General features: G+C 37.2%; 1 protein-coding gene across 1 annotated transcript in view; it reads left to right on the top strand.

Annotated features, from left to right (window-relative positions):
• DTHD1 (death domain containing 1) overlaps positions 1 to 16,005 on the top strand; it is an 86,754-nt gene that overhangs the window by 16,525 nt on the left and 54,224 nt on the right. Inside the window, exons 5-6 of the mRNA XM_018049361.1 lie at positions 12,298 to 12,462; positions 13,842 to 14,131. Of these exons, the coding sequence (XP_017904850.1) occupies positions 12,298 to 12,462; positions 13,842 to 14,131 (455 nt within the window). The remainder of the gene's footprint in view (positions 1 to 12,297; positions 12,463 to 13,841; positions 14,132 to 16,005) is intronic.

A 16,005-nucleotide genomic window follows, 5' to 3' on the forward strand; every position in this document is an offset into this window, starting at 1 on the left:
AGCATGGTGAAATTAAAGAGAAAATAGTATATAAATAAAATCATTTATATTAAGTAAATATAAATAGGTTAAACATAATGTATATGAATGTCCACCTTAATCTTAAATATTTTTAATATTTTACATGCTACATTTGTGGAGATTTCCTTAGATTTATCATATAGTTTACCAATTTTACTGTCAATTGTTTAACTTGTTCATTTTAATAATTATAATCCTCTTCTAAATGGCTATTGCTATATTTTAAAATTTTTTAAAAACCTTTTCTGAGGTCCTCTATTTTTTCATTATGCTTACTATTTCTTCTTTTATTCCTTTGATCGTTGTAAATACTTCCATTTTAAGTCTCATTCAGATTATTTTACCTATGAGCATGATATTAACTGTGATATCTATTTACATGGTGTAAACTAGTAAATTGTCTTTCATACTAATTCTACTCTATGAATTTTAACCTTAGAAATTTATTTCCAAGTATTGATGATCATTTTTGATCAGATGAACTGTTCTCCCTTCCTTTCCACCCAGAGAAGCTTTTGTGTGCTTCATTGTTGCTTTCTTGAGTCAGTGTTCAAAGGGATTTTGGTTGTTTTTGTTGTTTCTCATTTCAAGGCCAGTACTGTCCTTTTGGGGATTCCAGTTTTATGACTGAGTTAGCTCTAGCGGACAGCTGGAGGCTGTATGTAATGTGCCTGAGTGCGTGTTAGACTCCAGACCCCACACATCTGGTATGTGTGTGTGACTGGTGGGATTGGGGCAGGCTGATTCATGGAATCAATCCCTTGTGTTCCCTAGGGAGGCAAAAGAATTCTAGCTTTTTGAGATTTTTTTTCCCCCCAGATCTAGGGGATTTTCTTTCCAGCTTCAGAGTGTGTCTAACTTGTGTATTTGTGTATGTGTCATTTTGTCTGGTGTTCTAAGATTGCCATTTGTCATCAATTCAACTAGCCAAATTTCTTTTTTCTTCTCCATTTCTTTGCCTTAGTGCACGATCTCTCTGCTTTTTCTACCGTGATTAGCTGAAGAACTCTCATTTGTTCTGTAAGTTGAAGCTCAGCTCTCTCCTTATGCCAAGATAGTCTATGATCTCCAGAAGGGATTGACTGCTCCTCTCGTAGTGCCAGCCCTGTTCTGTTGTATACTTAACTCACACCATAGTGTTATTAAATTCTCTTTTCCATTTATAATCACTCAGCATCATTACAACATAGTTGGTGCCATGTTGAATTAGGTGAATTAAATAAATAAATGAGTAAATTTGTGGAAAAATAAATCATGCCATTAATTTTCTATACTTTCTGACAATACTAAATTGATAAATTATGATATGCCCTGCTGCTATTAGTGCTGGACATGGGAGATGCATTTTCTCTACCTAGAGGAGCATAAAACAATGAAGTAAAAACCTATATGAACTATTTATTTAATGTCCTTATATCAAAGAGCAAAAGCTAGCTGAACATTTTCTGTGGAAATAGAAATGCAATGAAGCAATCCATGCCTCAGAATATAAAAAAGATACAATGATTTGATGTCAAAATATAGTTTGAAAATAAAGAATAAAAGGTTTTTGTTGTAGTACATTCCTTCATGTGTGAATGATTTCTGGGCAAAACAAGACAGTTATTTAATTATGAGCCAGAAAAGATTTCTAAAAGCCTCTTGATGAAAGTAAAAGAGGAGAGTGAAAAAGTTGGCTTAAAGCTCAACATTCAGAAAACAAAGATCATGGCATCCGGTCCCATCACTCCATGGGAAATAGATGGGGAAACAGTGGAAAAAGTGTCAGACTTTATTTTTTGGGGCTCCAAAATCACTGCAGATGGTGACTGCAGCCATGAAATTAAAAGACGCTTACTCCTTGGAAGAAAAGTTATGACCAACGTAGATAGCATATTGAAAAGCAGAGACATTGCTTTGCCGACTAAGGTCCATCTAGTCAAGGCTATGGTTTTTCCTGTGGTCATGTATGGATGTGAGAGTTGGACTGTGAAGAAGGCTGAGTGCTGAAGAATTGATGCTTTTGAACTATGGTGCTGGAGAAGACTCTTGAGAGTCCTTTGGACTGCAAGGAGTCCAACCAGTTCATTCTGAAGGAGATCAACCCTGGGATTTCTTTGGAAGGAATGATGCTGAAGCTGAAACTCCAGTACTTTGGCCACCTCATGCGACGAGTTGACTCATTGGAAAAGACTTTGATGCTGGGAGGGATTGGGGGCAGGAGGAGAAGGGAACGACAGAGGATGAGATGGCTGGATGGCATCACGGACTCGATGGATGTGAGTGTGAGTGAAGTCCGGGAGTTGGTGATGGACAGGGAGGCCTGGCGTGCTGCGATTCATGGGGTTGCAAAGAGTCGGACACGACTGAGCAACTGAACTGAACTGAACTGAACTGAATGAAAGGAGAAATTAATTTATTAAATAGAAGCTTATTCCATATTATGCAAGAAATATTTTAGAGAATTAGATGGGAAACTGTTTTTTTTTTTTTTGCATTAAAAATGCCATTTCTACAAAAGGCTATTGGTTTTAAGATTACCTTATCAAAATATATGTGAGTCATATACAAGAATATCTGTACAATATACATGTCATATAAAACATAATAAAATGGAGAAACTGGTAAAACTATTTCATAACTTAAGAAATTATATATTATCAATAAAATTACATCTCCTTACTTGTCTCTTCCCATCCTATCCCTTACCTCCCTACCCTAATTACTCTTCATTTTCACCAAAGTTAACCACTATTAGAAAATTTTGACTCATTCCTTTGCTTTTAATTTTTTTACTTTCATCAATACATTTTTATTCATCCATACATAATGTCTTGTTTGGCTTTGTCTGTGCTTGCCATTTGTAAAAATGCTACCCTTCTGCATATAGTCTTATGGTCTTGCTGTTCCATTTATAATTGTATAATGTTTGTTCTCATTTCTGTATAATCTATTGAATAGCTTTGTATTTCAATTATCACTGTTTTTATTGGGGATTATTAGCATAGTTTCAATTTTTGCTAACATGGATATTACTATTTTGGTTATTCTTCACTCAAAGGATATTTGTGTAAGCACTTCTTCAGAGTATCTACCAGTCTTACTGCTGGGCATAGTGTATGCACATGTACAGTTTTACAGGTTTTATGAACTGGTAGAACTAAATTTCATCCTTCTCATATTTTTTATATTTTTTAGCCTTGCATATTGCCAGATTTTGCAATCTGAAAATCTAATAGTAGTAAAATGGAGTTTTGTGGCTTTAATCTGCAGTTCTCTGATTAAAATAAAGGTGACATCTTTCATAATGGCTTTTATTAGATATTTGTGTTTTCTTATATGTCAGGTAACTGTTAATTTCTTGCTCATTTTTGAACTTTTTACATTGATTTATAGGGTTTTTTTTAATGGTCTCAGTGCTAAACCTTTGTCAATTTGTGGCCTGTATTTTTATATTTATGTGACTAATTTATCGTATATTTCTTTTATTATCAGTGTTTTTTTGTCCCAGTCCTAAAATACTTCTATCTCCTAAATTATAAAAATGTTCTTCTTTATTATCTTATAATTTTAAAAGTTTGGATTTCATGTAAGTCTTCAATCCATCTGAAATTGACTTTTACATACAATGTGAGGCAGGAATTCATATATTGTTTTTATGTGGATAGACAGAGTGATTTATTGAGTGGTTTCCCTAACAATCTGTGAAACCTCCTCTGTCGTATAATGGATTTTCTTCTGAACTGTTCCACTGGTCAGTCTTGTTATATAGTTTTGAGCTAATCTAACACTGTCATAACTTTTAAGGCTTTATGATAAGTTGATCCCTGATAGGTAAGTCATATCATATTATTCTTATCCAGATACATTTTTTTTGTTTGTTTTCCTTGAAACTTTCCCATTCATATAAAATTGAATCAGTTTGTTAAGGTCCACAAAAACAAACTGTTGGGGTTTTGTTGGTAATTGCCTCTGACATATGAGTCAGTTTGGAGAAAGATGACATCTTTAGTATATTGTGTCTTTAAATCTATTACCTGTAATAAATGCTTCAATTTGTGTTGTTTTCCAATGTCTTTCAATGAAGCATTGCCAAAGGCTCCACACATGTACTATATACATTTTATTAGGCTTATTCCTAAATACTATATAGCTTTGGTATGTGGATTAGGAAGTCAAGTAAGAATTTAATTTTCCAAATCAAAAGGAAAATATCACTCAGACTGGCCAACAGAATACAGTAAGTCTCCTACATACAAACATGCAAATTGTGAATTTTCAAAGATGTGAACATGTGTCTGTATGTCCAATCATGTAAGTTAGTTCACATGTCTGGCATACGTCATGGTGTGTATGCGTTCTCTACAAGTGGCTGTGATTTTGTGTAGTTTATTGTTCTATGGAGTATTCAGTAGAACAGTATCTTTATTTCAAGTCCAGGGTATATGGAAAAAAGAGTAAAAGCAGTGGTGATACAGTTGGTACTGTTAAGAAGTGCCAAGAGATAGTGATGGAAACAAAAGTGAAAATAATTGAGAGAGTGGAGCGAGGCGAAAAGACGATAGACATCCCTTGTTCTTATAACATGAATTGTTCTGGTATGATTCTAAAGAGAAAAGACTTGTGAAGATTATAGAACGTGTGAAGTCTGCTGTGCTGATGATGTTGATGATGTTGGCAATAATATTTGAGAAGCATGGAAAAGTGATAGAAGAAATGGAGAAACTTCTAAGTGTGTGAATGCATGCATGCTAAGTTGCTTCAGTCATGTCTGACTCTTTGTGACCCTACAGACTGTAGCCTGCCAGGCTCCTCTGTCCTTGGAATTCTCCAAGCAAGAATACTGGAGTGGGTTGTCATGCCCTAACCCAGGGAATCTTCCTGACCCAGGGATCAAACCAGAGTTTCTTATGTCTCCTGCATCAGCAGGTGAGTTCTTTACCACTAGTACCACCTGGATCAGCATCAAGTCCCACTTAGCTTAATGCTGCCTGGCAGTTGGTAAAGCTTCTGTCTACAATGTGGGAGACCCGGGTTCAATCCCTGGGTTGGGAAGATCCCTTGGAGAAGGAAATGGCAAGGCACTCCAGGACTATTGCCTGGAAAATCCCATGGACAGAGGAGCCTGGTAGTCTACAGTCCACGGGGTCGCAAAGAGTCGAACATGACTGAGCGACTTCACTATATTCACTACATTGATGAAAGCAAGTATTTACTTAGTCTTCCCTGGTGGCTCAGATATTAAAGAATCTGCCTGCAATTCAGGAGACCTGGGTTCAACCCCTGAGTTAGGAAGATCCCTTGGAGAAGGAAATGGCAACCCAATCCAATATTTTTGCTTGGAGAATCCCATGAACAGGGAAGCCTGGTAGGCTACAGTCTATGAAGCTGCAAAGAGTCAGACACAACTGAGCAGCTAATGCTTGCATTTACCTAAGCAGGTTTTTAATGTGGATGAGACAGCGAATGCGCAACAGAGAAAGAACAAAGAGAAACCAAAGGGAAAAGGAGTAACTGAAACACCAAAGAGATTCATGACACAGGAAATGGCAAGGAGGTTTTCTTTATTTGAGGAGGTACTGTTTGTTCTTGAGGGACAGGACCCAGATGTAGAATGGTGCAGGAATGTTGTAGCAGCTATTGCAGAATGCAATCCAAAGCTACCTTGTCATCTATGACAAGAAAAAAAGAGCTACTACCAGACATCACTGGATTTTTTTTTCAAGAGGGTAGATAGAATTTAATCCAGCAAGAAACCAGAACCTGTGCCATCAACGTCAGGCATGAGTGAAATTGCAGCTTGCCCTCCAACTCCTATTGCTGATGATCCATCAGCTCTACCATCTCCCACTTCTCATTCCTCTAGTCAGTAACTCTTTTTGCTTCTTTACTAGATGGCAGCCCCTGTGTGCAAGCTATTGTAATCTACTACAGTACTTTTCAAGGTACTTCATGATTAAAAATGATTCCTTTATTTTTTGTGTTTGTTTTTTATGTATTATTTGCATGAAAAATATATTAAACCTATTACAGCATAGTACTATATAGCTAATCACGTTAGTTGGATACCTAGGCTAACTTTGTTGGACTTATGAACAAAGTGGACTTATACACTCTCTCTCAGAACAGAACTCATTCATATATAAGGGACTTACTGTATTAAGGAAGATCAACATTAGAAGACTGACCCTGCCTGACTTCAAGGTGAACTATAAAGCTACGGTGATCAAGACAGTGTGGTAGTGACCACTTAAGAATTGACACATAGACCAATAGAACAGAATAGAGAACCCAGGAAATACAACCAACTTGTATACATCTTTGATGAGGGGTAAAAGGCAATACAATGGAGCCAAGTCAGTCTCTTCAACAAATGGAGTTGGAACAAGTGAACATTCACACGCAAAAAGAATGAATCTAAACACAAATATTATACCCTTTACAAAAGTTAATCCAAAATAGTAGCATGTAAACATAAATATGAAACACAACAACATACAAAACTCCTAGAATTAACATAGGTGAAAATCTAAATGATCTTGTGTAAGGCGATGACTTTTTAGATAAAACATCAAAGGTATAGTCTGTGAAAGAAATAATTGACATTGTTGGACCTCATAAAATTAGAAACTTTTACACTGGGCAAAAAATGCCAAGTGAGTAAGAAGATGAGCCACAAACTGGGGGCAAATATTTGCAAAATGTACATCTGATAAAGGACTGTTATCCAAAATTTATAAATAAGTCCTAAAACTCAACAAGAAGAAAACAAAGACCTGATTTAAAAATAGGCCAAAAACTTTAATAGATACCTCACCAAAGACAACATACAGTTGCCAAATCAGAATTTGAAAAGATGATCCATATCATATGTTATAAGTGAGACTCAAAGATATCACTACATACCTATTGGAATGACCAAAATCCAGGACATTGACAACTTCAAATGCTGGTGAAGATGGGGCAAAACAGGAATTCTCATTCATTGCTGGTGGAAATACAAAATGGTACACTTCAGAAGATAGTTTGTTGATTTCTTACAAAACTAAATATAATCCCACCATATGATCCAGCAATAGCACTCCTTGGTATTTCCCCCAAAGGAGTTAAAAATGTATACACACAGATGTTATAGCAGCTTTATTCTTATCTGTCAAAACTTGGTAGCAAGCAAGATGTTCTTCAGCAGGTGAATGAATAAATAACACCCACACAATAGAATATTATTCAGCACCAAAAATAAACGAGCTAACAAGCCATAGAAAGACATGGAGGCACCTTCAATGCATACTGCCAAGTGAAAGAAGCCAATCTGGAAAGGCTACCTACCTACTGTCTGATACACACTGTATGGCATTTTGGAAATGGCAAAACCATGAAGATAGTAAAATATCATAGTTATAGGAGTTTGGCATTGGAGACAGATGAACAGGCACAGTACAGAGAATTTTTAGGTTGGTAAAAATACTCTGTACAATACTATAATGATGGACATGTGTCCATATGTATTTGTCCAAATCCACTGAAGTGTTAGTCACTCAGTCATGTCCTATTCTTTCGATCTCATGGACTGTAGCCTGCCAGGCTCCTCTGTCCATGAAATTCTCCAGGCAAAAATAATGGAATGGGTTGCCATTTCCATTTCTAGTGTTCCTGTAGGGGAAATTAGAATTGGATGCCTCGTCTAAGGAAGATTCCTGGGCATGTTCATTGTCAGAACATTCCTCTCCTTTGAAGCACTTAGGGCTTCCCTGATAGCTTACCTGGTTAAGAATCCACCTGCAATTCAGGAGATCCTGGTTCAATTTCTCAGTTGGGAAGGTCTGCTGGAGAAGGGATAGGCTATCCACTCCAGTATTTTGGGTCTTCCTTGGTGGCTCAGCTGGTAAAGAACCTGCCTGTGATTTGGAAGACCTGGATTCGATCCCTGGGTTGGGAAGATCTGATGGAGAAGGGAAAGGCTACTCACTCCAGTATTCTGACCTGGAGATTTCCATGGACTGTATAGTCCATGGGGTCACAAAGAGTTGGACAGACTGAACAACTTTCACTTTTTAACTGCCAGATTATTTAATTGTGAGCCGTTCAGTGCAACACAAAGAGTGAACGCTAATGAGATTATGGACTTTGGGTGGCTATGCTATGCCAATGCAAGTTCATCAATTATAGTAAGCATACCACTCTGGTGGGGAATGGGGAATGGGGATAAATGGAGGAAGTTATGCATTTGCGAGAGTAGGTGATATATGGGAAATCTCTGTACCTTCCTCTCCTTTTTACTATGAATCTAAAACTGCACTAAAAATATAGTCTAATAAACAAAAAAAGAAAGTATCCTTGAAAAATCTCCTGTATTGTCTATTTGCAGAGACAAAATATTGAGGTACTTTCGAACAGATATTTTTATCTTGGAGAAAAATCTTTAATTGTGTGGCACTAAGGCATGTGTCTGGAAATTATGTTATCAATACACTGTAAGACTTGAAAAAGGCAGCCTAGGGCAGATATGTGCTGGTTTGTGTATCCTTCTACTTTTTTTTTAGGTAATCATACCAGATATTCTAGAAATTGTCTTTTCCATCCATGTGGAGCTCATAGAAGTTTTCATGTTCTTCAGTGTTCAGTGTAATTGAATATTTGACCCCAAATGGGCCAAACATAATTCCCTCAATGCCTGGAATTTTAGACATGGAAGGAGTCTTGTACCCAAGAAATAGCAAAGTCAGCTGTTCTTGAATAAACAAGTTGATTTAATAAAGGTTGATTATGTTTTATGGAACTATTAGTATATCAAAATCTCATCTTTTGTGGAGTCTGATCAAGGGCTACTCACTGCCAGGTAATACTACTTGTCACAGTTTGCTAATGGTATGTATAAAACAAAGAGTTTAATTGCAGAGTTGTTAAGAACATCTGGGATAAATAAGGATGTCATCAAATTATTTAATTTCAATACAAGTTGTGTCTATTATCATATTAAAGACTAAATTTTAAATGATAGATGTACTAACTAACCTAATTATGGCAATACTTGTCAATATATACAAGTATCAAATCATCACATTGTACATGTCAAACACATAAAGTTATATGTATATTGTATCTCAATGGAAAAAATAGTCTAAATTTTTTCTTCATATCATTAAGGACTTTTTTGATTTTAAGTGACAGAAAAACAAACTCAAAGTGCTTAAGAAACGGAATCCTTTGCTAAGTCACTTCAGTCGTGTCTGACTCTGTGCGACCCCATAGACGGCAGCCCATCAGGCTCCCCTGTCCCTGGGATTCTCCAAGCAAGAACACTGGAGTGGGCTGCCATTTCCTTCTCCAATGTACGAAAGTGAAAAGTTAAAGTGAGGTCGCTCAGCCGTGTCCGACTCTTGGCGACCCCATGGACTGCAGCCTACCAGGCTCCTCCGTCCATGGGATTTTCCATGCAAGAGTACTGGAGTGGGGTGCCATTGCCTTCTCCAATGTAAATTACAAATCTAGGAATACTTTTATTTTAATGTTTCACTTGAGCCATAAAGAATAATATTAAAATATTATTTTTAAGTATTTCTTCTCTTTCTGCCTTTTTCTGTGCTGGTTTCATTCTTTGACATACACATTCCTCATGCTGGCAATATTTCTACATCTTCAAAACTCCAAGTTCAGTAGAAAAGGAGAATCATCCTTTCCCCATGACTATACATAAAAGCCCTGGGTCTTATTCTTACTCCAAATCTGTCACAAACCCATCACTAAACAGATCACTGAAACCAAAAGGAAGATGTGCTATACAAGGCAGGCTTGCCTAGTTTATCACATGATAACAAAAACCTGATTCATCAAAGACAGGCTGCCTTTTGGTCATCTCTCTCCCAGACTTAATTTGAAGGGCAGTCATCATTTTGTTGCTGTCATGGTAGCAGAAAAAAGAGCTTTAGATACACTTACACTAGCAGTTACATACTTGGCCTGAAAATGACAAAATGACATTTCTCAATACTCATTAACCAGAATTGGTCACATAGCCCCACTCAACCATAGGGAACAAGGAAGTACAATTCTATCATGTGCTCAGAATATGCAGAAATTGGGTACTTTGGCAAATAGCACTGATGAATGCCAAATGTACTATGTGGCTCAAATCAAACACCCACCTAGACCTGGGAGTAGGGTCAATCCCACCACAGTTGATAACATGTAGATTTTCACAGAAAACTTAGGCTATTAGCAGGGAAAAAGTAGTCTTTAATCAGAAAAAATTAATATTACACATAATTAAGTCAATGTATAGTAAATGACTAAAACTCTGGATTCAGTATATCTTCCTGTGTTAATAGATCATTAACTTGCAAGTGTTAAAATTTACCATATTTGTGGTTATAAGCCAAAAGCTAAAAACTTACATTATCCCCTATCCTCCTGATTTTAATCTGGGTTGATCAACATAGTCTAAATTTTTAAGGGTAGACATTTTAAACATAGTTCAGTTCCTCATTCCGGTTCATAAGATAGCTCAACCTGTGAAACTAAAGTGGTTTTAAACACATACCTAATTCTATTCACAAATGAAGATGTGATATTCATTCTTTTTTTTGTTTGTTTTCTTTTCTTCTTCTTCTTTTTTTTTTTTTTTCTGTTTTAACTTTTTTGGTCCCATAGTATGGCATGTGGGATCTTAATTCTCTGAGCAGGGATCAAATCCAACATCCCTTGTCATGAAAGCGAGGAGTCTTAACCTCTAGACCTACAGGGAAGTCCTTGTCTTAATTCTTTTAATTTTTTAAAATGTAGTTTCACTTATTTATTTTTGGCTGTGTGGGGTCTTTGTTGCTGGGCAGGCTATTCATCTAGTTGTGGTTAGCTGGAGCTACTCTGTAGCTGGGGTGTGCAGGCATCTCTCGTTGTGGAGCACAGACTCTAGGGCATACGGGCTTCAACAGTTGCCGCAGGTAGGTTCAGTAGTTGCGGCTCCTGGGCTCTAGAGTACAGGCTCAGTAATTGCGGCGCTTGGACTTAGTTGCTCCACTGTATGTAGTATCTTCCCAGATCAGGGGAATGAGCCCATATCCCCTGCACTGGCAGGGCGTTTCTTCACCACTGGCCCACCAGGTATGCCCCCTGTCTTCATTCTTACGGGATGTAGAGCTAGAGTTGTTCTATCCTCTTATGGGATGTAGCATCATTAGACCAGGTTTCGTTTTTCTTTTTACAGCAAGATATTCAGTATCAAGGAATTTTCTTTCTTTAATTATGAGGAACGGGTATCTATTTCAGTGAATTTAAGAAAAGAAGAATTAATTGTAAGGCTTCAATACTTAATCTCTGCTTTCTCCATCTCCTAGCCTGCACTACTCAATCATGTTTTTTTGTTTATTGTTTTTCCTTTTCTCTCTTCACATCTGCTCTGGCATTTCTTTCTTAATAATCTCTCTGCTTACTCATTTTCATAGCCCAGGGCACTACAACCAAAGGGCAACAAGTTATAATACAATCTCTGGGCCTCTTTATTAGTTAAATTTCAAAGACAGGAATCAAATTGTCTAGGTATTGGAAATTGATCCACTGTTAGCAAAATCAGCTCTGGTTAGGGGAAAGTATCACATAATGCGTATAACTGCCTCTTTTAAGGCTTTAAGGTGGGGCAGATTAGCAAGGAGAATTGTACAAGAAAGCTAATTGACCAAGCCTGCTGTAGGAATTAGGATGAGAATATCAATACCATTTATGCTTATACAATTTTATGTGCTTTACAAACTGTAACTCATTTAATCCTATAAGATTGATAGTATCATTACACTCATATTACAGATGAGAAGACTGAGATATAGGGAGGTCAAGGCAGAGCCATCCAGAATTTGGAAGTAGGTAGCATTGCTCCAGAATTTATGGTTGCTATATCATGAGTCTTGGCTATCCTAAAGTATTGGTTTACATCAGTGAGTTTACTGCCTTGGGATATTCCTTTAACTTTTTTGCTAGGAGCAAAATGCTTCTCATTCTCCAAAGCTCATCTTGAATATTAGCATTGCCACTTTGCAAGCTCTCCTTCTGTTGTTAAACTGTCTCATACATTCCCTTCATTCCTACACAGATCACCTTGTCCTGTGATTAATACTGTGAGCTTCTGTTGAGCAAGGGCAAAATGTTTCTTATCTTTGTGTTCTTGGTGCATGGTATAATGACTGGCACACAACATATACTTAAAGAACTGTTATTGGATTGTTCACTTAAAGAAAGAATGAATTAATTAAATATGATTTATGCTACACAAATCTTACAAATTTCTCTCCTGCTACTGTAATATAGGACAAAAAGCACTTCCATAAGAAGACCCAGGAACAATGCTTGTGAATCTTTTAAATTATTGGGATTCAGAAGCCGGGAGAGTGGTTGGTTTGTGCTTGATGATGTCGTGGTGAGGTCTGTGCAGAGTGGCTCGATATCATTTGAATTGTGTGAACATCTAGAGAGGTAATACAATAGTAAACAATAAATGTTGATGATATTCTCTTCTGATGGCTTGTAATTGATGTTTATAGAAGTAGAATCATAGGATTAAATTTTTTTTTATTTCTCAGATAGAGATATGAATAGTCCTTTAGGGTGTGTTGAAAATGCAAACTAGATCTGACATGAATACACTATCTGTAATTTCATTCATGATAGTTTAATAAGTGCTGTTGGAAACCACTCTTAACTTAGACTTATTTTTACAGCTTTCTTCTAACTCCAAAATAGTTCTAAAATAGTGTCTTCATTTCTGAAATTCCATGGAGATAGTAATTAACTGTTCTTATTATGCTCATCTCCTACGTATGTATTAACTGAATTTGTTATTTCTGTGTCCTCATTTTGCTCTCTCATTTCCATGTTTTCTAGACAGCTCATTACAAGAAGAGTTTTAGACATCTTAAAGTTCATGAGAAGTAGACACTCATAAAGAGAGGGCCATCACACATCCAAAGACAGCCTTTATCTTACAAAGGAAGAGCTTACATCTACAATTGTTGGGGGTCAGTTTCCCTAGAAAGGGTCTAAAATGAGAATGCAGGTGACAGACTGAGAGAAGGCTCCCAGGGGACTCCTGTTGAGCAGAAAAGCAGGTAGGGGCAAGGGAAGAAACGGGAGAAACTGCGGCTTAAGTTGAGGTTTTACCTCAGCCTGACACCTCAGGAAAGCCCTGATGTGAGTACCGAGGAGACTGGCTTTACACCCTTTCATCAGTTAGTCTTTGTCTGTGGATGTGGGGCTGTGCTGGGGAGGGGGCTCTTTAATGACCTCACACTGATTTGATTACCTCCAAATAAGGTCACATTCTGAGGTATTGGGGATCTGCCCTCCGATACAGAAGTTGGGTGGAAATGACACAGTTCCAACCATTTGGGGTACACCATGACAACCCTTATCACACAGTGATGAGATGAATATTTCAATCCCCACTGAATATGATGTATATTTTTATCCTATTAATATTAGGACATTATTGATAATAAATGGATTATCTTGATTACCTTTTTCTTTTGGAAGGGGTGCTCTTTGGTAACGCTAGGTAAACTGTAATCTAAAATATGCTGCCATAGGTAGAGCTAAGCTGAAACTGGACGAGTTCTTTGTTTATGGGCATCTGTTTTAGATTTAGCTTGATTTAAGCTGGTTTCCTGACTGCCAAGAGTTTCACTCAAGTCATTCATTCAAATTCATTCCATTAATAAATTTAATCAGTCTTTAGAATGCTTGATTTTTAAAGGAGGCTGGGTTTTTAATGGCTTTTGGGAGGTGTTATTAGTTATTTGTGATAGTTTTGAGACTGGTTGTTTTCCCTCAGGTCACTCCTCTTTACTTCCATGCAGGTTTATCGTGCTTCACTCTTCCTCCAATGTGGACAACAGCCATTTGGTTTCCTTTGTGAAGTCTTTGGAGGAAGCCATGTTCAGCACCACTGCCTGTGCTATCCTTTATTACCGGAAAGACAACCCACATGGAATTGTTATTTTAGTGGTGCCTTCTAAAGATTTATACCAGGTGCTTGGGAACTTGCGCTCAGAAGCTTCTAGTGGTCCTCCAGAACCATCTCGCCATTTCCAAGTGAAAGAAGGAGAATTGCTTCTTTTACGATTTACTGGAAATATATTTGCTTCAAGTAAGTATCATGGAATTGTTTTGTATATGCTGTGGGCTATCAGCCACGTGCTTCAGATGGAGTTCACTAAATGTGCTTCAAAAGAGTCTTCAAAGGACTGAGGGAAGGCTTTGGAAAAGTAGGAAAAGGAAAAGGACTTATTTACATCTTTCTTTCCAGTCTATTTCTTCTCTTCTTAGGGCATGCATGTTCCCTTATGGGCCTACTCTAAGTGACACTCGTTTGGAAATAGTCTCTCCATAACTGCTCTAGCTGAGACTATGTTAGGATCATCTTTCCAACACCAATGTAGTTGCTTTCTAAATATTCCTTTGCTTCTACTATTAGCCATGTGAAACAAAATGTATTTCCATACAGTAACAACAGTGATCCTTTAAAAATATAAATCATACTTTATTACTCCCCCCAGTTAAAACTTTATAATTACCTCCTATTCTACTTCAAACAATATCAAAACTCTTTATGTTGTCCTGCAAAGAATCTGATCTGGGGTCAGTGTACTCCCAAGAGATGAATGGATAGAAATATGTTTCAGTATAATTGCCTTATTTATAGTTCCATTTCTTTTATTTTATATGCCTAAAAGACTACACTGAGAAGGAGTCAGTAAGTTTCACCACACTCAAATGGTTTTGAAAGTTGCTACAAACCTCGAATCCAGATGACATACCCCTGCTTACCTCTTATCTTTACATTTATCTAGTGATCTTTTAATTTATTACAAATCTTACCACAACTTGAAATTATTTATTTGTTCTTTTAGTTTTCATTCCTATATTTGTGTTCTTGACTAGAATGTAGATTCCACAAGGGCAATGACTGTGTCTTTCTTGCTATGCATCCCTGAGACCAGAATAGTGCCTGGCACTTCAAGGGCTTTCAGTAAATACATAGAGAATGAATGAATATACGATGCAAGGAAAACAAGGTAAATGACTATGAGAGGTGACAGGAGAGGTAGGAGAAGTAAGGAAATGACTGAGGTAGAGAAGCTAAAAAGAGATAAAGAAAAGGAAGCAAAAAGAACACAGAGAGAAAACAGCTGTGTGAGAGAAGAGAAGATCTTTGGGGGTGCTGCCATCATAGGCATTTATTTTTATGAAAAAGACTCCTTTCCCTTTCTAACTCCCTTCCTTGAGGTAGAATAAGATCTAACAGTGTGCATGTAAAGGAGGAGGTGTGGTGGGAAATTCAGGAATGGGTTTTGTGGGGATTTCTGGCCCAGGAGTCCCATTATAGACTTGACTTAAAGTAATATTCTCTGTTTATTTATAAATTAATATAGATCCCATTGATTTTTTAATGGTTTCTGTTTTCTAATTTTGAAAATTACTCCAAGCTCCACTGTTCTTTTGTTCTTTATTGTTTCCAAAATGACGTGGCTTAAAGCTTCAGCTGACCTTTTTTGGTTTTTCAGAAATAAGTGAGATTCAAAGTGTCCCAATTTGAAGTATCTCTTCCACTGTTACAGACATTGTCTCAGCCATCTGAGCCAGCTGTCGGGACCTAGGGAGTAAGTGACACAATATCAGAAAAAGGGGAAGGAAAGGAGAGGAGGAGAGGAAGGAAGGGTATAAGACATCCCTCCTACTTGGCTTCCAGAGAAGAAACCACCCTGGGACAATCTCTCTAAGATAGAGTCAAAACCTGGAAGTGTCTCACCCAAACTAATGATGCAAAAGACTTCCTGTAATACTTGGGACAGCAGCTGTGTTTACTTCCTGCCCTAAACAGGAGAGAGTTACTGTGATTCTCATAGGCAGTGGTGAAATGTACTGTCATCTATAAGGGGGAAGTGAGGAGCATATGCTAAAATAAAAGTGCCTGGAAACAGCCAGTGTGTTCACAGTTCCTCAATATAGGAATGGAATACT

Source organism: Capra hircus, chromosome 6 (assembly GCF_001704415.2).
Source record: "Capra hircus breed San Clemente chromosome 6, ASM170441v1, whole genome shotgun sequence".
Classification (NCBI taxonomy): Eukaryota; Metazoa; Chordata; class Mammalia; order Artiodactyla; family Bovidae; genus Capra; species Capra hircus.